The sequence below is a fragment of the Penicillium maclennaniae genome (assembly GCF_028827695.1).
Source record: "Penicillium maclennaniae strain IBT 15551 chromosome Unknown utg000004l:1.0-3007600.0:1.0-3009580.0, whole genome shotgun sequence".
Lineage (NCBI taxonomy): Eukaryota > Fungi > Ascomycota > Eurotiomycetes > Eurotiales > Aspergillaceae > Penicillium > Penicillium maclennaniae.
This window is the reverse complement of record NW_026623216.1, coordinates 2,308,486-2,333,789: the sequence shown is the minus strand read 5'-3', so window position 1 is coordinate 2,333,789 and position 25,304 is coordinate 2,308,486. Positions and strand designations below refer to the sequence as shown.

Here is a 25,304-nt window from a genome sequence, read left to right as displayed (position 1 = left end):
CGATTAAGATGTCGGGGATTTGATCGCGTGAGATTCCAACAGATGCACAACAACGAACCGTGAGTATAACACAGATGCAAAATCACGTATGGCATAGAATTAAAAGCAAAAAGCTACGACGCAAAAAAAAAAGAGCTTGACTCAATCCCCGCCTGAATAAAGTCTCGGCCAGCAAAAAACGGAACGGCGCCAAAGTGGGTCACGGCGTCAGTTGGACCCAGCCATCGGCCCGATTTAACGAATCAAGATCCCGAGACGTAATAGAAATCATCGAAAAAGGCATTCCAATGAAGCCTGAAACTCCTTGGAAAACTGGGGGAACTGAATAAGAATAAAAGTCCGTCGCCGATGCCGGCGTGGCTAAATTGTGTTCCTGGCGCAAGCCTTGAAGATTGTATTATCCGCGAATTGTAGCTATGGCAAATGAAATGTTCGCGCGGGTAGTGTCGATCTCTGCACGATCTGGGCTCAGCCACACAGCTTAATTTCATAGGGCGCATGAGTGACTCTGATGGTGACTATGTATTTCAATACATAGGCGCCATAGATCTGCCATGCCCCCGGAATCGGAGCTGACGGCCTCCCTCCGAGCTTTTCGGTGGCCGGATTTGGCTTACTTCTTCTGAATGAATCATATGGCTTGCACTTGGAAATAGTGTACGTAATGGCCCTTAATGTAGGTGCATTAGCCTCGGTCGTGCCTTTTGCGGTAGAGTGAGGCTGATTTTGGCGACCATCCCATGATTGGCCTAATTAAATGTTGATTCTTGGATAGTTTCGAGACTGCAGACATAAGGCAGTTTCCCATTAAGCGCATATATAGCTGATAATGAACATATGGACCTCTAGGTATGCGACTACTAGGGCAGATGAGGTACAGTGCGGAAATCAGAAAGGGTCAAGTGACGTCATGGGCTCTGACCAGAGAATTTACAAGCACAATCACCAGCCAAGATGCTAGACGGCTACAGGGGATGATGATGCAATTGTCGTATCAGAAAGGACCGCACGATCGCGGAGGAGCGAAATGGAGCGGTCGATTAAGTTAGCGCCTGCAGGTGAAGCTGTTTTCAAAGCCCACCATTCGCTCTGATCTGCCCGTCATACATTCGTTACCCTTGAGTCTGCCTAAAATGCCTCTCTCTATTGTATGAGCTCACATTGAACTCCACCGATACGATGCGCATGATCATTGTGGGCGCAGGCATAGCGGGACTTTCCCTTGCGATCGCTCTCGCGCAGAATAATTACAAGGTGTTGGTCATCGAGTCCGCCTCTCAGTTAGCCGAGATAGGGGCGGGCGTCCAAATGACCCCGCAATCTGTCAAGTACTTCTTTCAATGGGGACTTAAAGAAGACATACTGGCGCAGTGCATTGTGCCAGAAAAACTGAATATTAAGGATAAGAATGGAAGCGTGCTGGGGGCGATGCAGATAGATGCGATGGAGGACTTGTACGGTGCGCCGTATATCGTTATTCACAGGGCTTCACTACATGATATACTTCATCGCCATGCTATCTACGCCGGTGCGGAACTCATATTGGATAGCAAGGTCACCCGATATGACTTTGAGAATGGTGCAGTCGAAGTCAAGGGTGGGAAACGACTCGAGGCGGATCTTGTTATTGCTGCAGATGGTATCTTCCATAATCCTCGTTTGGATCTCACTCTATACTGACAAAGATAGGCATTAACTCGTTTGCTCGCTCCCAGCTTCTAATGTCTTCAGATCCGGGATCTCATCCTACCGGATGGGCGGCTCTCAGAATGATGGCCGAGGTGTCCAAGATCCAACAAAATCCCGCAACAGCGGATCTGGTCAACCTCAAGTCGTACAATTCCAACTTCTGGATAGCACCGGATAGGTCTTGCATGACATACCTGATCAAGGATGCTTCGATGCTCAACATAGTCCTATCCCACCGCGACGACACTGACATGTCCAAATTGAGCTATGAAGATCTTAAGAAAGTCGTAGATGATCTTTTTGGCGACTTTGAAGAGCCGTAAGTATGATCATGAACACCTCGCTGAATAGCTCTGACAGTCTCACAGTGTTCAACAACTCCTCAACCTGTCACTTCCAAAGATTGTAAATTACCCAGTTTATGCAGTCCCACCACTTCCCTATTGGACACATCCATCGGGACGCTTCACACTGCTCGGTGATGCTGCCCATGCTATGGCGTTCTATATGTCTATGGGCGTGAGCCTCGCCGTTGAAGATGCCGTTTCTCTAGCAACAGTCCTCAATCTTGCATGTCCCGATCCCAGAACGGTGCCAGAAGCGATTCGGCTTAAAGATGCGCTGACCGTGTTTGAAGTGGTTCGAAAACGCAGAGCTGTGAATGTGCAGAGAGCAAGTCTTCGCGCAGGTGATTCGCTCCATGTGCCTGACGGCAAGGAGCGAGAAGCTATGTATGAGCTGATGCGGCATACCAACGAGGACTTTTGTTTACTAAAAGAGCAGCTTGATTCAACCGATGACGAGCGCGATGAGATTGATCGGGCGATTGGTGGATTCGGGAATAAGCAAACTCGCGATTGGTGTTATGGTTACGATGCCGTCAGAGACGTGACAGACGCATACAAAGCGAAGCTAGATTAGGAGTCTTCCAAGAGCCGCGTCACATTATGCCTGGGTTATATCCAAAGTGTCGATGGCCGTACGATGTAATACCCAATTGTTTCGGCAGCAAAGCGATAGACGAGGGTGAAAGTCCGCCTTCTTTTGAACATATCCTCGCAAATGGTCTGAGTAGAAGAATGAATGTTCATGTCTCATTGATTACATTCCACTATCACTATCTGCCGGCTGTATAGATCCACTACTTCGCTAAGTCAATAGCCTTGGCAATTTCGCCCCTCCACTTGTCCATTGTGATAATCTCATCCTTCCAGGGCCCCAGATTTTAGGACTTCTTAATCTTCTCCTCGCCCCACTTCGGAATATTGAAGTGACTGTGACTCTTATGACAAACACTCTTAACCATCTTCGGATCCTGTTCACACCTCGAGGTCAATACCACATTGATGCAATCCATACACCATCATATATCACTGGGTGCGTTCCATGTATGTCCGCATTAACAAGAGCATGAGATATTGAACTCTCCGCTTGGTGCCTCGAGCTCCATCATCGCCAGTGTAGTGGTCGCATTGTCAACATTTTCGGAAGGAAATGACTGCGTCGAGGATCTTAGTATACGCAAAGACGTCATTCGACGAATCGCTATCACTGAGAAGCTCCATGGCGATTTTCAAGGTATTGTGCGATGAGCTACGGGCTGCTCTGGGTTCCCGTATAGATGATAGTATCGTGCAGCGAACAGACGGAGAGGGAGGCGCATCTGGTCTTCAGTGACTTGTTCGGGCATGATGTCGGCTATTTGGCGTAGCCATGCGTCCGCTTCGTCTTCTTTGCCGGCCCTCTGGTGGCCTTGGCGTTGCCGAGGTAGATCGTTCCAAGCCTGCATTCTACCTGGAAACAGGCTGCTGCGAGATCCAGGTTCGTGTATGGTACATCTCGGGCAGCATCCTCCAGCAGACTTTTGACAATGTCGATTGGAGCGGGGACCTTTGCTGAGAGGGAGCGGGCGTAGGATTGGCGGAGTGAGAGAGAGAAGAGATATTTCTGATGTTTTGTCGCAGTTTGAATCGCCTCTAGGTAGACGTGGTCCAAGACATTAAAGGCTACAGTGTTTACGACAGCATTTTGGATGTACAAGTGGAATTCGCCGTTAGTAGCTAGTGCGATGACCATAGACTTGACCTTGGATCTGGAGCGGATTTGTACGAGCAAAGCAATCATGCAGCCCCATCGTTGATGCTGGTGGAAGCGCGACAGGATGCCCAGGGCAGATTGGTACATCGTAAGATCTTTTTCGATACACCTCTTGTATCTCTTGAATGCCTCGTCGAACCTGCCAGTCGCCGACGTAGAGCATCTCACCCAAGTATTTTTCGTTTTTCTTCATCCAGGTTGTATCGGCTATGTAATGGCGAACCAAGCTTCTTCAATATTTCAATTGCCTCCAAGTCAGACTCCACAATCTTGGCCAAAAGTAAAGATGCACGCCAATTCTTCTTTTCGAGAGCGAGCGCCGCACGGCAATTATCTTCCGCTTTGGGGGTTTCCTTGCAGACGATGGCACAAAACCGCCATCTGAGTGTGCCACAAGAGTCTGTCTTCCCAACCGCAAGTTTACTGTGGCACCAGCTCTGGCACCAGCTCTCAACCTGGTCCGGTGAAACACTTGTCAATATATTGCCAGCGATTGAAGGAATGGACTCTGGAAACTGAGAATGTTTGGAAAAAAAAATTAGGACTCAGTAGTGTTGTAAGATACTTACCTCGGAGATGAAGAGAGAAGCAATCTCAAAGGTGGCGTATGTTAGGGCCTCGTGCGATTGTTCTCGGAAGCAATACCATGCCATACGAATGGCGCAAGGCTCACTCGGCGTTTTAGCAGGATATTTATCGCCAGTTACACGGATTCTGGATAGCGTCCAGATTTCCCAGCACGTCGTCGGGCTTCAAATTCTCGTCGTAGCTTTTTCTATTCGACAACTTGGCAAGCTCTTTCATCCGCTCCTCCATTTCTCTCCAAAGCGTCGGCGAGCTCTTTATTCATGCCAGCATCTGTCCCGACCGGGACGTTTCCGGATACCATGGCCTGCATTATGGCTGCCCTTCACTGGAGAATCCCTTTTCCCCTCGAAGGCTAGAAGGCTAAGAGCAAAGCCTGTACTTCATAGGTGAGAACGTCATTCCGGGTGGGGTCCAAATCCCAATTCAGCTCTCGGACCGCAACAGTTCATTTCCAGGCCGCGGATCGGCACCCTGAGGCCAATCTCATCTTTGGCCGTGGCGCTGGGCCCGCCGATCCCCTCGACAAGGATCGGTTCAAGCGACCAGGCTTACTGCAGGCGAGTTGAAAAGCCGTGTTGATGGCAGGGCTTGGTCTTGAGATCAGGAACATATAGTTCATAATTCTCAAGCATCCACCAGGAGGTTTCTTCGACAGCATTGTACCGAGTGGACGGCTCCGGACTAGTTGTCGTGGACTGAAGTTGCGAGTTTGTCTCCACAGCATAGCACGCTTGCTGTGCTAGTGAAGTAATCGACTAAGATTCTCCCGTTCAGTATACATTTCTGCAGCTTCGGGTGGGGATCGTTCCTTTCTTGTCGCGGTGGGTGCAGGGTAATTGATTTTGTGCTGCTTCGGGCCTAGTCGAAGGCACGCGGCATAGCAGCAAGTGTTTAAAGCAGACTTTACCGGGTGGCAGAAGAACACCAGTATACGAGATACATCCACTATACTTGAGCTTGTTTGTCACTTTGAAATGATATATTGTTTTCACTACCGATCTCGGTGTACCATGGAGAGGTTCAGGGTACGTGACAAAACAACAGAGCTCCAGGTTAATCGAAACGTCCCGCATAATGTTGAAATCAATTTGATTACGTAGACCATAAGCCCGTTTGGCCAAGTGGTAAGGCGTCCCACTCGTATTCTCAATACTTGAGATACGTGGAGTTTATGGGAAGATCGCAGGTCCGACTCCTGCAACGGGCATTTTTATTTTTGCCCTTTTTTGACACCTGGCTAGGCTACTACACCAGTCATAGCAACTGCGCTGGATCAGAAAATCGGAAATATATAGGACAAACAAAGTCATTCATCTTCTAATGCTTTCTAAAATTATCTCAAATCTGTGTGGCAACATAGTGTGTGCTGTTCCGTCGTGTGGTGGCTTTCTACTCGCTACAGCAGTCTGGTACTGATCCGTTGGGTCATTTATTGATCAAACATGACTTGCCCGTATGGGCCAACAGCGTCCCCCAAGATAGGAAGAAGAAGACTCCAGCAGAGACGGTCTTTGCCATTCCCCTGTCAGTAGAATCTCATCTTGCCGGATATCCCAATATAGTCGAAATGCTATGTCGATGGCAGTACCGGTATGTACACCATGGAACGTGTACTGTACACCTTCAAGTCCAAAGTCCCACACTACTCTACCCTCGACTCACACACAGTCCTGTGCAGGATAGTCTATAACAAGGCAGCCCCCTCTCTATCCCTCGGAAAACCAACCTCTCTCAAAACCTTCACCAGAAGTTCCGGTTTCGCCCTCAAGACATCCCACTCCGCCTCCGCCTTGACCATGAGCGTCCCAGCCAAGACCGTCCCGTTCAACGAAACAACACCCGGATCTACAATATCCCCAGCCTTCTCCATATCAACTGGGACTGTACCCGTCTCCGCCCTTCTCGGAACGATCATCATAGTCGATAAAGTCATCGCTAGATTATAGCTTATATGCGCTGCTCCGCTCATCGCTACATTCGTAAGCGCATTGCCTTCAACGGCGGCGACAGCGGCGCGATAAAGAGTGAGATATGTATTGTGTAACACCTCCGGCGTCGGTTTCTCCGGGACTGGAAGGGCGAAGTGTGCAAATGGGAGGTGGGAAAGGTGTTGGAATTTGCCTTGAGATAGAGGCTGGGATTTGAATCCGTCGATGAGCGGTTCCCAGATATCATTTGGGGTGGAATCGGCGCGCATTGCTTCGACGGGGAGGAATTGGAGGTGACGATGTGGTTGGCTTGCGCCGCTTTCGTCGCCGGAGTTAAAGAATGCGAACAGGCGGCCTGTGTGATTCTGGGTCCAGGCGCGAAGACATTCGTAGGTTGCGTCTAGGTCTGCTCTGTCGAGAAGGTCGGTTTGGGGAGCCCAGGCTGTTGTTGCGAGGATGAAGTGGTTTGGGATGACCGGGTATTTGTTTAGGATGAGGGCGTGAGACGGGTTTGTTGGCGGAAGTGTGGTTATTAGGAGCTCTGGGGAGGGGGTTTCGAAAGGGTCTGGTTTTGGAGCTTTAGGCGCGCTTGGTCTAAGGTTATTTGGTTTCTTTGCGAGTGCTGGGCAGTAACGAAGTTGGTACTGGTGAGGTTAGTGTGTGGGCTGGTTCGGCATGGGGTGCGGTGTCGTACTGGGATGCCCGCGTTTATTATGGATAGGTGCGTGGATGAGAAGACGAGGTGGTTGCCTTCTTTAGCGGCTTTGAAGCGCCGGGCCACCAGGGCCGAGAGGCTTTCGGAGAGACCGAGCTGCATTGTGTATGTTGAGGTGATGTCGTGGGAAACGCCGGGAGCTGCCGAGGTGCGGCGGAGTGGTCAAGGCACCGTATCAGCTTATCAGCCTACGCCACTTTTCCGATCGGGAGAGGCGCTATGGAATCTACAGGGTTCTGTACGCAGATTGGCACGAGGAAAATGAATGCACATAGGGAAGATTATCCTATTGATCGTATGCACGCCATACACCACCCGATGATTACCCGACCAGCAGGACAGGCAAGTGTTAAGCGCCTTGAGCAGAAAACAATGCAAATTCCCATCACAAGGTCGAGCCCGAGGTATCATCCGTAGTCCGTAATAGGACAAAATTGACGCCGCAACTATATGGGAACAAGGTCTCGAAGAAAAACAAAATGGAAAAGAATCAAGAAAATACAACGGTTCCTGAGAATCGATTTCGAATAACAGAGAGATGAGAAACGATTCGTTCACGCCATAAGCTCGTGGATGGAAATTCCGTCAGTCTGGGAGCATAGTTCGGGCAATATCATTGCCGACTGACCCATGAGATAAGGCGAAGGTCCGTCCATCCATGGACCGCGCTCTTCTTCATTCGCGCTGAGGACGCCTTCGGCGCGCTTCATCGTCTCAACGTCCAGGTCCGTGACATAAGCATCACGGGTCGTGCCATCGTTTCCTCCGCCTGGAAAACGCAGACGGACTTCAAACTCGTTATTGAGCATCATCTCGTCCTTCCAAAGACGGCGTTGGCCGTCGAAAACGCATAGCACGCGCTTTTTGGTCTTCATGCTGCTGTTGGGACAGCCCCAGGATTGCGGGTAATTGCCGCGATTGTTGCGGCGGCGGGTTGCGACAGCGCGACCCTTATTCGTGGTATTCTTGGACACGGCGTTGCCGGTACCAAGGATTGGGCGCGAACTGGAGACATTGGCTTTTTTGGAACGGCCAGCGCACCAATTGGCAAGGTCCTGAGAATCTTCGTCATCGTGGGAATCGTTATCATCATAGTCGACGGGTCCGGCCAAGTCGAGCAGCTGATGTTTCTCCATCGTCTTCTTCACATCTTCGTCTGCGGCAACCTCGGCAAGTCGCTGCTGGTTAATTGCCTCTGAGGGCTCTTCTTGCTGCACCACGCGCAGGACGCAGTCGTCCAAATGCTCGTAGAAGTCCTGGGCATTGCTGAACGTCACCGAGCAAGTCGAGCACTTGCCAGTAGCATCAGGGCTGTAGTTGGTACCCTTCTTCGCGGAGGATGGGCTACGCTTGCGGCAGTTCGGTGGCGTCTGCTCGACTCCGTGGACGGAAGTCAAATGGCGCTTGAAGACGTCGGCGCGGTTAAAGCTCTTCTCCGCAGGAGATCCGGAACCCGGGCAGAAACCGCACACCATCGTCCCTTTGTAGTGGGTCAGGGTGTGACGATTCTTGTCATATTTACGCGCGAATCCCTTCATGTGGTACTCGCAATTCGTAATTGGGCACTTTTCTGGGCGCTCGGACAAATGAGTAAGCCTGTGGGCCTTCAGATCCTTGAAGACTCGGCCGCAATCCGGATAAGGGCATCGGCCCTTCTCCTTGACATCATCCTCCGCCTCGATGCTGCTCAGAGCAGGACTCTGCTGTGAACGGCGGGATTGATTGGAAGAAATGGAAGACCTTCGGTCGTAGATCGAGACCGGTCGCGACTGGGAGATGGGCATCATCATGGGCGCATGTTGTGGTACGGGGAGTGAAGGCGACGGCTGAGCCTCCAAATGGTCGCTGTAGGGTACGGGAGAAGCCGCGGGAGAGTGGGGGAGAAAGTTGTGCGGAACGGTAGAATAATTGGAATTGTTTTGTTCAGGATAGGAGATGGTAGGAGTGAAGTCAGGACCATCTTGCACTGGCTGGATCAGATATGGAGCTTGAGTCTTGTCAGCGCAAATCTCCGATAGACAGTGGCGATCAAGTACGCACCGACAGTGGTATATGGTAACGGTAACTTTTCGTGGTAGAGCCCGTCGATCTCCAAGGATGGCCCGGTATATTCATTAGAGAAGTATTGGTCCATCACCGCCGCGGGTAGCCCCAGACCATTTCCAGTGCTGACCCAGTGATCTTGAAAGGCCTGGTGGCCCGAATATGGGGATCCGATGGCGGATGAAGGTGCGCTGGCGATGGAAGCTCCCGAAGCCGCGGAGCCAGTAGGAATTTGAGGGTCTAAGTGCGATGCGGCGACAGAGGGAGGAGTGGCAGGCAAAGAAGCGAAATTGGAGGGCTTGTAGTCGGAATCGAAGAGGACTGAATCATTATAAAACGGCAGGCGAGAGTAGTCCTGGGGATATGAAGAAACGTCGACCGGATAGAACATTTCGGAGAATTGAGGATCCATATTCATGGGGAAGAAGGACCTGGATCTGGGTTCAACCATTGTGGAAATATATCAGTCTTCGAGTCAATGACTCTGGATTGCCGTCAGCTTTTGTCTCATGCTGGATCTTGGAGCAACAAACCGATCCGATAAGGTTAGAATTGCGGCCCGGTTAAACCCAACGTGCGAACCTCGGGACGGAGAAGGCAACGTGCGATAGGTATGCAAGGGAGCCGTAGGTAGGGTCGCATACAGGCAAGCTGTGTCTCCTTACGTAGGCACTTGGGAAGTGCTTTGAGGCAAAGGTAGTTATTGATGTAGTGTAAGGCGAAATGAGAGAGTCATGTCAGGGAGGGGAGGGGGAAGAGGAGGAGTATTATAGACGCATAGTCAGTACACATCGTAGTGTGCAGTGTCTAGTTCGGCATGATGAATTATTTCTCTAAAATAGAAAACGGAAAATGGAAAATAAAAATAAAAATAAAAATGGAAATAAAGAAAATCAAAAACCGAGTTTAATACGGTAAGATATAGCGCGAACCAGACCCTCAAACCATAGTGCTGGGGCAGTGCGCAGCCAAGACAGGGAGCCCGGGCTTAGCGCTGGCCGGGCTCCACAGGACATGGCTAAGTATTTTGGGTAATCTGGGTCTTCCGGGTTGTCTTGGGTGGGGGTAGGTTTTAAATTTTAAATTTTACTTTTTGTTTTCCTAGTATTATATTTCCTGATTGAGACTACTTTCACCAGTTCGTCTCGGTTCGAGCATAATCTTTGATTGTCGTTCGCATTGGTTCGAAAACTCAGCCTCCTGTCAGGCGTCCAGTCCCGACCCTGTAGAGGACCGAGGACCTATCTCCTGGCGAGCGTGTCATTATGACAGTGCTCCGTACCCTTCTGCCCTACAAGGCCATGGTCCATGGCTCAAGCACAGGGCATGGCCTTGACATGGCCCCACAAGGCCGGAGAAATCCCGCCATACAGTCATGAAGACTGCAGTTCAATAGCGTGGAAGATCACGGCATAAATCCGATAGATCAGAATGGAGATGTTCGGAGGATATAGTACAAGTTGCTAGACTCCAGAATAGGGGGTGTCGGGCAACAATCAACTGCAGCGATCGACTCCTCTGAAATGTCAAGGGCAATAACCTCACGACGGGGCCTGTCAGTCGGGATCCATAAACAGTGATCCATTCATTGCATTCCTTAAAAATGGGGCATCGGCAAGTCCGTGTCGCCCTTTCGCTTCGAACAACGCATTGTAGATCGCCTATTCTGACAGCGTTACAACATCGTACATGTCCCGGTAGTTTGGGTCGGATGGCTCGCACAAGGTCTTACCAAGTCACAGAAAGTGAAGAAAGAGAGAATACTGTAAGACCCATTGATAGAGTGGGGTAGATCTCGGCCGCGTCCGTCGCATTTCCAAAACGTGAAAAAAGGTAAAGAAAAAAAAAAATATGAAAGAACAGCGTATTCCCAAGGATCCGGTTGACGATCCCTGACGGGGCTAGAGGAGCTTTCCCCACGCCAGCCAGCCATTTCGGCAGCCCTGTGCAAGCCTTCATTGGGCCGGGGCTAGCCACGCCAATTGAAACACGAAATGAGGTCCCCAGAGGCCGCCCAATCGTGGCCCTACCCTGGCCCTCCGGGTAGGTTCGCGACGCTCGTCCTGTGCGCTATGCTGTCCCAGGTGTAGTTTGCTGGCGATCGTCTTTGCCCGACTTTTGCTGGTGCTCGATTCTCCCTCTAGAGCCGCATGGTTCGATCTGTTGGCATTTGGACTGCCCTAGTCTCCTCTATGATGTCGATTATTACGAAATCGGGGTATTGCTGCTTGTGCTCACCCCCCTCCACTTCACCTGCACTTCACCCGAGAAATATTAGCTCAATGAGTTAACCGAAATCCCAACTTAAAGGATGACGGCAACCCAAGCCTCTGAAGCGCAGTGGGTCAGAGCACGCGGTAAGGGAGCCAAAGCTGTCAAAAAGGGTTGACAGTTGACGGTTGACGGTCGACCACCAAGTGGCTCGGGGTTCCCGCACGTACAGTGCTGACAAAAGTTCTTAATTTTCTCCGGCCTTGGGAATATACGTAAGGAACCCCGATGTAACAATAGACCCGAAAAGAAAGCCTCAACGAATCCTGCGCCAGATACAAGCACCAGGTCAGGAGCAGTGCGCCACACTGTAGCCCTAGTAGCTGCAGCGAACTTGGGGCACTCGGAGCGGCCGTCAGAAATGCGACGGTGATCCGCGTCGGTGAGCAGAGCACGCCAAATAGAAACCTGGGTGCCACGATTTGACCCTAGCCACAGTTCGACTTGTGTCAAATCCAATCATATCTTTGGAAGTGGAGCATTACTTTCCCTAATTCGGCGGTCGTGGGGTCCACTCATTGTATCGAGGCGCAGCAAATGCCCTTTTCACCGCTGGGATCTGTCGGCGATCCCGGCGCCAATGCATGACGGCATAAGATCACCTGGATCTCGTATTGGAGGTATGTGTGTACAAGTGTAACAAAGAAAGCTAATTCCACATCCCTTCTGGGAAACACGGACATCTCCTACTCAAGTCCACTCCCGCATTTGCACCCGCAAGTGCATCCCACAACCCATAACCCGGGCTGTGTCAATGCGCGAAAGGTGACGTCCAACGTTGCCGTTGTTTCGTTGGACTTCGAAACACAAGGCTGAGAATGGCGAGCCAGTCAGAGCCAAGCACAGGCCATTCGAGAAGCGCACGTCGTGATGGGGTTATTTCCTTCCGCCCAATCAGACCCTTTGATGGAGCATCCTCTTCTGGTCCCCATCAGCCTCATTCCCCTGATAGGGCGAAACGTGGCATGACAAAAGAATGAGAAGGAGGATGAAGAGGGTGCGCCATAATCGCTCCACCCTCCGTAACCATGGACTCGGGAATGTCACACCATATCGCGCCGTCCTTTAGGTGCGATCGGCGACTCCGACGCCAGTGTTTTCAGGCCAGAGATCACGAGTGGGGACTCAAAATTCATATTTGAATTCATGTGAATTGCAGGGACTGGAATGAGGTCCTAGCATAGCCAGGTAAATTGTGTATATGACTCAAAAACAGAATAGAAATATAGGGAGTCTGCACCCTGGGGCCAAACACGATACCCAAAGCAGAAAATGGGCCAAGCTCAACCATGGATGACACCCGGGTGAACTCCACGGTGCCTAACCTTACCTCGCTCTCTACCATATGCAGATCACCTGCCTACTTGAGACCGTGCTACTGTCGAATAAATTACATTGCGACCGTAAACGCATCACCGTTCCCGTCTCGGCCTCTCGAAGAATACCGGTACCCGGCAAAATCTAAGAATATGGGCGGCTTGAAAGCCAAAATAACATGGCAAGGAACACAGCCAACAATGGACAAGCGATAGACGCCGCAAATGATCTAATAATACCCAAGGCAAGACTATACATCATGCCGGCTCACGCCGATCCCAACACAGACACCCAGCGCCCATCCAACTGTCAATTCTAGCCCTATCGACCCCCTCCTTCCGAGTGGACGGCCCCTGTCACCCACATGGCCGCGGCGAAACGTACTTCTATTTTGAGACACGCCAAGAATCGATCGACGGCCCCTTTGGCCCTAGGCCTCAGACCTGGAGTCCGGGGATCCCAGACAAGCGAAACCCCTACTTTTTGAGTCTCGTAACCTGCAGCATTTTTTCAATTGTAGCACAGTTCTCACCCGAGAATGACAAAATCACAGATCTGACATTATCATTTGCATTAGCCATTGAGACTGGTTCGCATCTGTTTCAACCCCATGTCCCATCCCTCTACCTACAGAAAAGAAAAGCATGGTTTCAAAATCTGACAATTCCCTCGTTGACAGGGATCTCACAGCCCCCGATGCGTAACCCGAGCAAGGGTGTGCCTCTACTCGGCCACCCCTTTTGTCCATCGTATTCCAAATTACGGCTCCTATCCCTGTCCCTGCTCCTGCTCTGGTGGAGGGTATCTCGGCCTGACAGAAAACGTGGCCGGTCTTTCTGAGTCTAGTGTCATGACACACACACAAGTTGACAGAAAATGCCTAGTCTCCAAACAGCAGGCCTATCGCTATCAGGGTTACTTGTGGATTTCAATCGCCCGTATACCTGTTTCTCACAGAGTGAATCCCACATCACCCAACAACCCCACGCAAGTCAATAATGCCAAGCGGTAAACCCCTACCGATGCCGCCTGAATCCTAGAGTCCGCAATGTCACTTTCCAGGTTACCACTCACAACAAAGAAGAAGAAGACCTTTCCTAAACGAGCGCTCACAATCCACGAATATGGGCACGTTTCAAGAAGCGATCATGGTGTTGCTCTACCGCGCGCCACCATTTATCTAGTGGTTCAGCCCTGTCTGACAGCGCATATCCCAAAATCAGTGGCCATCCCCCATTGAGAAGAAAAAAGATGTAAGATACCATGGAGGTCTTCAAGAAAGCATAGATACTAGGTCTTCATCCCTGATAATATGGAAGCTGTCAGGTTATGTGGAGTATCTTGACCCGTACCCATCTCCGTGTCCGCGTTGGCCCCATCGGAAGTACGCCGGCACTATGCTGACACCCGACGATCCGTTGCTCCAGACCTATTCTGTGAGGATGATTCCCGTCATCAAAGACGTCGGAAGGATCGGCAGTGTTGGGGACTTTGTCTGAGACCATAAGATGGAGTTCTACAAGATAAGAAGTAAGCTGCTTACTCCGTTTTGTCTTAACACCCGCACCCTCAATGCAATCGACTACATCCAGTCCGACCGACCCCCTGAATCTCGAATTTTTTTTTTTCCACAATACGTGTTTAATTATCAAAGAGGGCACTCTCATTTGCGAATCACCAAAGATCCGATTCGCCCAATCCTAAGCGATACACCCAAAGCACCAGTTGCATGACCCTAGATTTCATCAATAATAGGTGAATTCCGTAAAATCCCCATGTCTCAAGCAGGCGCCCGCACTAAAAGTACAAAAGCACCCTTCACAAGCCAAATGAACGCAAATTGGTGTCTTTGGAGTCTCTAGCGTCGGAATCTTCCTAGGGCCTGTTAGGATGTATCTCCTAAGGAAGCTAAAAAAAAAGTAAGGATTTGGCTCTCGATGGCGCTGGCGCTGGCGCGATAGCGTCCATGCACGGATCCTCCTCGGGTGAACCGGGCTTGCGGGTCCTGTGGCTCACCTGGACCCAAGCGGGATGGATGTTGGGCGTGCACGGGATTCGGAGTTACGTGGGCATGACAGGCGAGAACTGCCTCTAAAAGGCTCCTAGCGCATGAGAATGTGCGCTAAAGTATCTCTGGCTAAGACTAAACTGGGTATACTACTTTCAAGCTACGGTATGCTCAAATACTATTCTCTGCAATCGTCTGCCGAGATTAGCGATTGACGTACCGCCATGGGGGGCTCGTCTCGTCGTTCTTTTTGGGGGCCGGGTTCGTATCTCATGCCCTTCTCTGCCTAGGAATGATACTGTACTGCTCGCCTGGGTTAGGGTGTTGGGTTAGGGTGCTGAATTCACCCGGGCACCGAGGGCGCCCATCATCGTAAAAATTCGTCGATCGGTTCTCGTCTCTCTTCTCGTCTTGCCTCTGTTCTTGTATTAAATTTCTGGGTCCTGGATTACTGGCCTTCTGCTTGGGTTTCTGGCCGGTGCATTGATCGATTATTCGGTCAGGTGCTCCCCCCCTTACCCCCTGCATAACACCGGTACACGTCGGCAACAGGGAATCACCCTGTCCAGCCGAAATGAGCCAGAGACTTTCGCCAAGACTAGGCCCAACGGAAGGGGAAGGCGCGGGTTGAGGTCCGATCTTTCACCATGTGGACATGAGCCAAGATCTACTTGTGGAGACCGGGGACCAGGGAGATTCCGATTCAGAGTTCGATTTCGACTCATCGAGATTGAGTGGGGAGCGAAAGCCTTTGAACATCGCGTAGTACGAATCCAGTGTGTAGCATCGAGGGTTTACGAACAGGGACCCATTTTCACGTTCTTGTTCACCTCGTTCACGTTCGTTCCTCTCGGTTCGAGCTCCTGTTGGTCCAGAGAGCAGTAAACAGGTGTCTGAGCGTTGGCCCGGGGGTCAAGGCGAACCCTTTTACCCCGTCCACGAGAGAGAACCCCGACCAATTGTGACTGCGGTGGTTCGCCACAGGTCACACTATTGATGCAAGATAAGCTTTAGGGGAGGAGGTGCCGACTTGGCTTCTTGATTGTCGATTCATTTGGGGTCTCTGGTGTGGTGGGTTCATGACTCAGGGACTAGGCTCAGTGTCTTGGAGGATAGGGATTACCAGGATATTACTTGGAACAGCCCTCGGGCAAAAGCAAAAGCAAAAGCTCAGATTGAATTTTTGAAATTTTTTTTTTTGGTCTCGCTACGGTGACAGCGGCAATAAATCTCGCTAGTTCGCGAAGTCGCTAGTTCGGTCACAGGGGTTGTTCGCTTTTGGTGGACAATGGACAAGGGACAAGGTTACGAAAGCCGACAAAAAGCAACCACGGCTGTGGCTGGTATCTTCGCTTGCAGGAACCTTAGCACATGCACACTGAGACAGTGAGAAACAAGGTGATCGCCGAGATGATATGTGGTTTGGCCCATCTACGAACCCTTTCCGGGATACTGAACGCCACCCGAAGAAGAAATATCGGGGACTTGAACCCGGACCAAAGGGAGCCAGCTGTTACACAGATGTGCGGAACCATCAATAGAGAAAATGCAAGGTCTGTGAGTTAAAGCTATGTCTGCCACGACCGATGATCCCCGAATTTCACTTCCCCGAATGGTAGGAGCCCGGATCAAGGTACCGGTACCGGTACCGAGAAACCTGCATTGCATCAAGCGGGTGACGGGTGACGGGCGATCGGAACTTAGGGGCGATGAGAGTGACAGCGCCTGCCCTCATCATGCATGCCGGCAGAACAGTCTTCGACAAATTGCAAGCTAGATTTCCGGGCATAGTACCAAGTGCAACCCACTATAGTTGAGAGAAATTAGCCTTGGAGGGACCAACGTGCAGACGAACTAGTGAATCGACAGTACAGCTGTCACATCTTGGAGGCCAGTGTCATCACGATGATCTACAACGGGATCTCGGGAGCCAGATTGCATAAGCGCGAGATTGTCGGATCGACATGTGGTGACTGGACTCGACACGTCGCATCTGATGTGTCAATATTCCCTTCGCCACCTGCCTGAACAGCCACGGCTCCTCGGTTATCGAGCATCGCGACAAGCCACGGGTCGGATCAATCGTGAAAAAGGGGTGCATAGCGGATCCATTGCCTAGGTTCCTGATCCACATCTGATCCGAAACTCTCTCAGTCCATCTCGTTCCTGGTGGGGGCTACAACTCTACTGTCTAGTGTCTGCACGGGGGGCTTAGCAAATCCGACTATTCATGGTGACAGTACAGCCCAAAGGATGAGGACAGGAAGGAAATCAAAAAAAAAATAAACAGAGCTTGACCCGCGCTCCACCGCGGCACGCACAGATCAGCCTATCGCTGTTCGATGTCGCCGTCCCCGAGATTCACCTCTCCCGATCGCTGATCCACTATCTCCTTTTGTGCCGCCTCCACCTCCCCCCCCCCGGCGTTCTACCGATGATTGATGACGTCTAGTCAGTGACCCGGATTTTCTCGGCAGGTCGATCTTTATCTCGGACGCGCCAGTGCGATGGATACTGTATGGGACTCGGGGTGGAGGTTTTCAGATTCCCGGTGCTTTGGCTTCACCGGCTTGTGCAGTTCCCCAAATTGTATGGATTGAGTAAGTGGCTGGTGATGGGACGAATTGGTGAGTGGGCGGTTCGTACATCTTGACTAGATTCGGATATGCAATTGGATGAAATCAGGAAATTTGTGCGTCTGCTTTAGGTTCAAAAGCTCCGGTGATCGTGTTCATGCTACAACCGGGTGTACTGACTCCTGCAGCCTCTGATCTATTCCTTGTTGAATTTTGATAGGACAGACCTTCATATATACGGGCTTGTGACGGTAATTTGCAGTACTAGAGCGTTTCTACCTCATGACGGTAGGTCTTGATACCATACAGAGTGGACTCGAGATCCCAATGCAGTTGTTGTTGACCTCATCAAAAGAAAAAGATCTGAATTGTCATCATGACGTATGTAGATCTCGAGTATTCGCCCTGCATGATTCACCTGCATGAACCACATCCTATAGTCAAGGGGCTACGATCATCCAGGGTCTTCCTAGACAAACTGGTTGCGATTGAAGTGTGATCTCCGATGGCTGCATTGCTGACTTCCAGAATTGGGAATGCAGGTGAGATAACTTCAACGTCCGAGGGTTCGCACAAGTATCTGCTGGCAATTCAGAGTAGTAACACAAAAAAAAAACGTCCAGTATACTGTGTTTCTATGCATACTTGTTGCCGGGCCTTTCTTCAAATCAAATCCTAGTCCTGTGGTGCTATTTCGTATATTGATTCCCAAAACAACTCGTCCCACCTAACTTAGCCTCAGTCCTCCAATCCGCTCATATGGAAAATACGCACACCACACCTTGACAACGAAAACCTACTCATCCCTGTCAGCAGCATGAAACGCCCCGGTGATACAAGCTCACCATCGTCTTGCCCATTTCCAAACCCAACAGAAGCTAGCGAATACCAACGCAGGGCTTCAGACTCGCAAAAGTCGCGACGAGCGGGTTACGCAGAACGCGTGAGTGCACACACGCCCAAGATCAGATCCCGAGCTGGACTTTAGAAGTACTCGATCATCACCGAGCAGGCTCCCTGCATTCGTGGGACTTCAAGTACCAATTTAGGGAATCTGTAGATGTTAAGCGAGGTGTCACCGTTAATATTACCAAGGAACCCGGGTGCCTGGCAGTGGGAAATGGAGAAAGTAAGATGTAGTTCGCGGATCTAGATATAGCCTCGCCGAGGTCTAGAGCAGAAGGGTGACAAAAGACTATACTGTAAACAGTCCATCAGCTCGATGAGGAGTGTGGTTGGTAAGTAGCATGATTCAAGCCCCTAAATGGCGATTGATGATTCCACGTGCGTCACGACCGAATCCGAAGATGATTATCATTCTAGCTCTCTTTCTGCAGGGTTTCTTGGCTGACCGGTTACGAACACTTCACTCATCTCCTACGTATTCATGGTTGCCATCAAGATTATTGCATGTTACTCATCTCGCAACCAGGATTGACTGTATCTGTATCTGTCTCTGTATCTGTATCGTGGAAACAAGAAATAGACATGGCTTCGAGCTATGTTACACGACAAGGTCCGAATAAGCTGGACGAATTCTGAAACGGTAGGCCCGTGCTTGTTCGCGTGATATGTGGTGGTACCTGGAATTAGTTACATCCGAGAATAGAAGATCGCTTACCAATGTTGGATTACGTTTACAGAGCTGCCTGGGCGGTAGATCTACTGAGGCCTATCTCAAAGAGTAAAAGCAAGACAGTGCCGAGTTGTAGAATTGTATTCCGATGCTGGGTATCCCCGCCGAAGGCTTCAAAGTTATGTACAGAAGGAAAAGATAAGAGACGCGGAGTTCAATCTTGCTAGTCGTAGAGGATTGGTGTAGAATGACCATGTCCCAAGCAAGAGTTGCCCCATCTTACTCCAATTTAGACTTATGTGATGACAGTCTGGTTGTAGTAGAGATCGCAAGCGTGAGGATGTTGCAGACAGTACTTCGGCACAAGCACGCCAGCCATCACGTTGTTCGCAACGAGATACTCGCGGAAGTTGAGCAAACGTTGAGTCAACTCGGTCGTACGCTTCTGGCCGTCCTTGTCGCGATTACCAGACCAAACTAGCTCGGCGAGAGCAGCAGCGCGGGGCCAGAACTCGCTGGAGATGGTCACATCGTCCACTTGCTCGGACCAGAGGGGTGCTTCGGCGCCGAGGACGTGCTTCGCTTGGGTGGCCGTGAGATTGGTGGTAAAGTCGTAGTCGTAAATGCGTTGCCAGGTTTTATAGGGCGCGCACCAGGAGCCACCGGCGCCCTGGTAGTTGAACGTGACGTCGCCTGAGGGGTTGGACATCACGTCGTAGCGGGGGTCATTGGTTACGAAGCCTCCTTTGCCGCAGTCAAGGTACAAGAAGTCTGAAGAGGAGACGACGACGTCGTAGCCGCGGGCTGTGAGGTTGGCGATGTTTTCGAGACCGTTGTTCCAAGATTGCAAGACAATGTCCTTGGGAACATCATGGGCGGCTTCGGCGGACAGGGCAATGTCCTCCCACATCATAATTCGGCGATTGGAGCCGGAGCTGCGGAAAATGGGAATAGCGTGGTCGACCCAGTATTGGGCGAGATCGTTGTAGGTGCGTGAGGGGTCCTCGGCGAGCCAGCCCTGGACGTGCGTGCTGAAATTATAGCAACCCGGCTGGATCTCGTCGGCACCAACGTGGAACCAGTTGTCTTGGAAAATGTCGGAGAGCTCCGTGTACACATTCTTGACGACCTCGTAGGTCTTGGGGTAGATGATATCCAGCTGGCCCGGGTTCGGCTCGACAGCAGTGTGCAATGGCCAATTATCATTGGACCACCAGGAGTTTGCGCAAGCGACAATCTCGGGATCCACCTGTTGCCAGCCAGAGGCGGAGTGGCCAGGCATGTCAACCTCAGGAATGACACGAACACCACGGGATCGCGCGTAGGCAATGACTCGAAGCATGTCGGAGCGCGAGTATTGCTCGCGGGCAGAGTAGGCGTCCTTGGTCATCTCGGGATAGATGCGCATTTGCATCGGCCATGACTGCGCATCGTCCAAATGCCAATGCAGGACATTCATCTTCGACAGAGCCAGACCATCGATCTGTTCGAGGATCTTCCTGACCGAGATGAAGTTTCGGCCTGTGTCCATCATGATGCCACGGTAGGGATACAGAGGGGAGTCCTGAATCTCGACCGGCTGCTCAATGATCAATCCGCCCTGGCCGTCGGAGATGATCAGCTGTTGCAAAGTGGTAAAGGCGTGCATCGCGCCCCAGATGGTCTGAGCATGAATCTCGACAGAGCCACCCGAATTTGTGACCTCTAGTGTGTATGACTCGTCGACTCCATGCTGTAGATCGGCGTTGGCGTCAACCACGGTGACTTGCACAGTGTTGATGGCTTTGGCTGCGGCGCGCTTGGTGGCTGAACCGGTGGGGAAAGGCTGGAAGTGAGGGATCGGAGCTTCAATGGCAGCGGGGACCCATTGAAGAGTGATAATGGAATCCCAGGCGCGCTCCCAGGCGAGGTTGAGGGTAGCGTACGGTGCACCATGGGAGTCGGTGTGCAGCTTAAGCTGTTTGACGGGGATGGCTCCTGAAGTGCCCCAAGTGATGTTGCGGGGAGCGGGAAGTGGGTTCACCTTCACGGCGGAAACCGTGGTCAAGGCCGCCAACGCGCCGAGAACGGTGGAGAACTTCATCGTGATCAGACGAGTGAAGAGGAGGAGTGTCACTTGGCAGAGCAGGAGGCGATGTGGTTTGTTTATGTATGAGCATGCCGATCGCATGCTAATCAGGTTGGCTTGTGGAATGTGCCTTTGCAATCGAGACTAACTGTAGGAGCTTAGTCCAATAAACAAATCCCTGGATGTTTCAGTTCCATAAAGGTTACATCGATCTTGCCGAACGATCTTCTAATCTTTAATCTCGTATGGTACTTTCCTAATCTCCCAATCTTCTTAACCTTAGAGTCGCCACGCGACTAGTCCTGCTGCGGGTGCAGGGTGCGACCTCCACATACTACATCGGGGTATTTACCCCTAAGAACTAGGAACCACGAACCCGACCTTCCACGTTGCAAGCCCGTAGACCTTCAACGGGCACCTGGAATCAAAGTAGATAAGTGAGACTCGGAAATAAAGTTGATGGCACGCGATGGGAAATGGCACAGTCACATTCCTATCGCCCGTGCAGGTCCTCGATGCTGCACGCTACACCGATATACTGTGTGCGACTGACCGATGAAATGCGGGGTTTAAAATGTAGTGTGAATTTCATTTCATTTCAACGGTCATTGCTAATCTATGCGGACTTCTCCAGCGCACGCTCCATCTCCAGACCCTCACGGAACTCCTCTTGGATGGTCGCCGTGGTCGCATTAGAGGGGGCAACACACGGACGTCGAGGAAGGCCACCGTATCCGCGGTATGATTGCAACCCGCTCTTGACCGCAATGAAGCCACGATTAATCGCAACCCAGTCGGCGCGGGCTATCACTGCTTGCAACTTCTGTGCTTCTTCTAACTTGCCATTACGGTAGAGCTCCATGAGCCGAACACAGGACCGCGGAATCAGATTGGCAGTGCCACCGATAATACCATCACCTCCAGCAATCATGGTCTGCAGAGTGAAGTCGGCCGAGCCACCGAAGGTCAAGAACTCGGGCTTGGACCCGGCAGCGATGCGAGCTAGTTTTCCAGTGTTGCCGCAGGTGAGCTTGCAGCCCAGAATGTTGGGGTGCTTGGATAGTGTCAGGATGTCGTCGGAAGACAAGTCAAGTCCTGATGATGCACCGGGGAAATTATAGATGAGAACGGGGACAGGCGAAGCGTCAGCCACGGCGGTGAAGTGTGCGTGCAGAGCCTCGGTGTCCACCAAGCTCTTATAGTAACTGGGAGGAAGGACCAAGACGGCGTCGGCACCGTGGGCACCGGCGTCCTTGGACAATTGGATGGTCTCACGAGTCGATGCAGCTCCAGTACCAGCAATCACTGGCATGTTCGGATATCCCGCGGCGTCTACTGCACGGCGTGTGGCCGCGGTTATAGCATTGCGCTCCTCGCGATCGAGATGAACGGCCTCGCCATTGCTTCCCTGGGCGACCAACCCGGTGACGCCGCTGTGGGCCAGGTAGGCAGCATGCTTCTCAGTGGCAGCGATATCCACCTCCTCATCGGGCTTGAAGAATGCCACCGTGGGCACATAGAAGCCCTGAGTGAGGGTGTTGCGCTTGATGCTTCCGTTGGCCGACATACTGGAATCACTATCTATAGAGTCAGCGCGTGAATGGAGACGGAGAACACTTCTGACTAACCAAAGCCAACCCGAGAAGAAAATATTGGGACCGCGCAATCTGGGCAATGAGCAGCTGAAATAAGAATCCTGATCTTCACCCCCACGTCCCCCACTGTGATCTAATTAGCCGTTCCTAACGCGTTCAATGCCATCGTGTACCACACTGCCCCGCGTGAAGTGGAGGTCCGGCGCATACCCGGTGATTCTTCTGAACCCCCCCACGCTTCGCCCTATGCGGGGTTGAAGTGAATTGGAGGGGGTGTAGCACAGACGCGGAGTGATCACCGTGGAGTTAGCTGAGCAGTTCACCTCACCGAGAAGATTTCTTCTCATGAAACATAGGGAAGTCCGGTTTAAATTCCAGACTAACACTCCCCCACGGTGGTTCGGCGTGGGGGCCATATGAGTTCGTGGCGAGAGTGATGCGTTCTGTGTTCTTATTCTGTGTTGTGTGTGTAGTGAGATAGTTGTAGACTATTTTCCTGGGAAATAATGTCTGCACATGTGAAGGAGTGCATGCTGATCTGTCCAGGCTGTCCAAATCAAGAAAGACGGGGTCTTTGTTGTGAGGACCTGGTCGCTTCACCATGCCCCGATTTCTCAATAGCTTCACACAATGTAATAAAAGAATAGCAGAATCCCCTTGAGATCAAAGATATCTTGTCCGATCCAGTACAGTCATGATATTCACGTAACCCTCATGCGCTGCCAAGAATCAGGTCTGGCATCACAGCGAGTCTTCGACCCTGCGAACTTTGTGATCTCCGAGGTCCTGCCCAGACTCCCTCGCATCGACACCTAGACAGAACCACCAGGAGCCCCCGCCCATTCTCGGACAACCTCAGCATGACTCAAGACTGAACTCCCCCCCACCTCTCCATTGTCGAGCCATGGCTCTCATGCCACGGCCGTCCCTACGCGGCTCTGTGCGACAGACACCCGACGAGCACTTCGACGACCATCTCACACCACCGGCCAAGAAACAGCGCACTCTATGGGAGACTGGCTTGCGCCGCCGCAAGAGTTCTCCTGACTGTCTCGATACGACGCAGAATGAGGCCCTGAGTGCCGACGCGCGACACGCCAACCCTCCCTCGAAGGCCGCGCGACCGAAGACAGCCAACCGTCGCACTCGCGGAGCCTCCGCCTCCTCCATCGATACGGTCGCATCGAGCACTCAACCAAGTACCTTGGGAAATGTCCATGGAAAAGGCAATGGCGCCGTCAAGGCCCCCCCGCGCGCCCGACCGAGATAACCCCTCCGGAAAAGCCTCTGCAGATTTGCTACGCGGCGCTCGCGAATCCCCCAACCCATTGGACACCATTTCATCAACAGCGAGTAGAAATACCGTCAAGTCGCGTTTACGATCGTCCTCTGGCGCTGCTGAGGCAGAGAAAAAGCTCAATCATTCCCCTATTACGACGCGCACCACTCAACACACAGAACATGAGGCGCAGGTAGCCAATACAGTCAAGTTAGAGCAGCAGCATGCAGCAGAAAACAATTCAACCGATCTAACTCGGTCGCAGCCAACTTGTAACAGCGATACTGTCGAGAGCGAACAGCCTGACCATGCACCGACAGCAGATGGCAGGCGTTCGTTGCGCTCGGCAGATACTGGATCGCGATGTAAGAGTGAGCTTGCGCAATACTTTTACAACTATGAGCAGATTATCAGCCTCGAGGCCCCCAAGACTGGTCGGTAGCTCAAATCCCCATGGCCAACTCGTGAATTAACGTGTCACATAGAAGTGCTTGGTGCGACCACTACTATCACTCTCATAAACAACCTGTCTGAACCCTTACCAATGGCATCTACGCCGAACCCTACACCATTTGGCAATCCTCTCGAGAAACTCTACAATTGTGAGGTTATAAAACTGCCGTCGCCGTCATCGAAGTCGACCGGCAAAGACCCTCTGAGCGAGGAGCTTTACTTCCGCGCCCATCGCAAATTCGAGCGCCAGGAGAAACAGCTCCGAAACATCGAGCGAGACCGCGCTCAGCACAAAGAGCAACAAATCGAACAGCTCCTCGAAGACCTCCGCGGCCACGACTGGCTGCGCGTGATGGGCCTCCCAGGAGTCCATGAAAGCGAGAAAAAGCTCTACGAACCCAAGCGCCAAATTCTCATCCAAGAATTGGTCGCATTAGTTAATAAATTCCAAGCCTGGCGAGACGAAGAACGACGACGCAAACTTGCCAAAGAGAAACCACTCTCAAGCGAGGAAGCTGACCGACGCTCTCGGAAGCGCTCAAGGCCAGCCGAGGACCACGACGCAGATAGTTCCTCCCTCCCCGAAACACCCAGCACACCCGACATCAACGACGTCGACGCACTCGCAGCACATCAGCTCCACCAAGAAGCTCGCTCTGCATCAGATGCCAAACGCCGCAAATCAGTCTCAGAACCTCGCAAGCCTAAACGTCCAGAGGCAGACGAAACCCCGTCCAATGATAAGGGTACCGCGAAACGCCCAAAGCCTCACCCCTCCATGCCTTCCATTCCGGCCCCTTACTACTATCACGTTCCCGACAAACCATTCACATCATTCTTCCAAGACCGGCACGCACGCGACGTCGCCGTCGCCGCTGCTACCGGCAATCGTCGTGGTCGCGCAAACAATGTCCTCGCATTCGGCCAACCAATTCCGGAGGTTGAAGCGGGTGAATTCGAGCCTGATCCCGAATTACTCACTGATGAGGCGATTCAGGCTTCGCGGAGACAAAGGCGTCGATTAAAAAGGCGAAGCGCGGCCTGAGCCTAGCTTTGTGTCTAAATTGACTCGAAGACATACGGACTGGGCTTGTTCTCCTT

General features: G+C 51.7%; 8 protein-coding genes across 8 annotated transcripts; 2 read left to right on the top strand and 6 right to left on the bottom strand.

Annotated features, from left to right (window-relative positions):
- Positions 1–1,179: 1,179 nt before the first annotated feature.
- N7477_005008 (FAD-dependent oxidoreductase) lies at positions 1,180–2,610 on the top strand (the record flags this gene model as incomplete). The annotated part of the gene is made up of 3 exons (XM_056966671.1): positions 1,180–1,639; positions 1,690–2,008; positions 2,058–2,610. The coding sequence occupies 3 exons, from the start codon at positions 1,180–1,182 to the stop codon at positions 2,608–2,610; spliced, it is 1,332 nt and encodes a 443-aa protein (XP_056823452.1).
- Positions 2,611–3,387: 777 nt separating this feature from the next.
- N7477_005007 (uncharacterized protein) lies at positions 3,388–3,873 on the bottom strand (the record flags this gene model as incomplete). The annotated part of the gene is made up of 1 exon (XM_056966670.1): positions 3,388–3,873. The coding sequence occupies one exon, from the start codon at positions 3,871–3,873 to the stop codon at positions 3,388–3,390; it is 486 nt and encodes a 161-aa protein (XP_056823451.1).
- A 77-nt stretch (positions 3,874–3,950) lies between these two features.
- Positions 3,951–4,439, bottom strand: N7477_005006 (uncharacterized protein; the record flags this gene model as incomplete). Its single annotated transcript, XM_056966669.1, has 2 exons — positions 3,951–4,301; positions 4,356–4,439. 2 exons carry the CDS (start codon positions 4,437–4,439, stop codon positions 3,951–3,953), a joined length of 435 nt encoding a protein of 144 aa, XP_056823450.1.
- A 1,619-nt stretch (positions 4,440–6,058) lies between these two features.
- Positions 6,059–7,119, bottom strand: N7477_005005 (uncharacterized protein; the record flags this gene model as incomplete). Its single annotated transcript, XM_056966668.1, has 2 exons — positions 6,059–6,946; positions 6,997–7,119. The coding sequence occupies 2 exons, from the start codon at positions 7,117–7,119 to the stop codon at positions 6,059–6,061; spliced, it is 1,011 nt and encodes a 336-aa protein (XP_056823449.1).
- A 452-nt stretch (positions 7,120–7,571) lies between these two features.
- zfpA (uncharacterized protein) lies at positions 7,572–9,478 on the bottom strand (the record flags this gene model as incomplete). Its single annotated transcript, XM_056966667.1, has 2 exons — positions 7,572–9,004; positions 9,058–9,478. The coding sequence occupies 2 exons, from the start codon at positions 9,476–9,478 to the stop codon at positions 7,572–7,574; spliced, it is 1,854 nt and encodes a 617-aa protein (XP_056823448.1).
- A 9,625-nt stretch (positions 9,479–19,103) lies between these two features.
- N7477_005003 (beta-N-acetylhexosaminidase) lies at positions 19,104–20,891 on the bottom strand (the record flags this gene model as incomplete). The annotated part of the gene is made up of 1 exon (XM_056966666.1): positions 19,104–20,891. The coding sequence occupies one exon, from the start codon at positions 20,889–20,891 to the stop codon at positions 19,104–19,106; it is 1,788 nt and encodes a 595-aa protein (XP_056823447.1).
- A 601-nt stretch (positions 20,892–21,492) lies between these two features.
- N7477_005002 (dihydrodipicolinate synthase family protein) lies at positions 21,493–22,443 on the bottom strand (the record flags this gene model as incomplete). The annotated part of the gene is made up of 1 exon (XM_056966665.1): positions 21,493–22,443. The coding sequence occupies one exon, from the start codon at positions 22,441–22,443 to the stop codon at positions 21,493–21,495; it is 951 nt and encodes a 316-aa protein (XP_056823446.1).
- Positions 22,444–23,375: 932 nt separating this feature from the next.
- On the top strand, positions 23,376–25,248 carry N7477_005001 (acetyltransferase SAS4-like domain-containing protein; the record flags this gene model as incomplete). Its single annotated transcript, XM_056966664.1, has 3 exons — positions 23,376–23,648; positions 23,698–24,184; positions 24,236–25,248. The coding sequence occupies 3 exons, from the start codon at positions 23,376–23,378 to the stop codon at positions 25,246–25,248; spliced, it is 1,773 nt and encodes a 590-aa protein (XP_056823445.1).
- Positions 25,249–25,304: the final 56 nt, after the last annotated feature.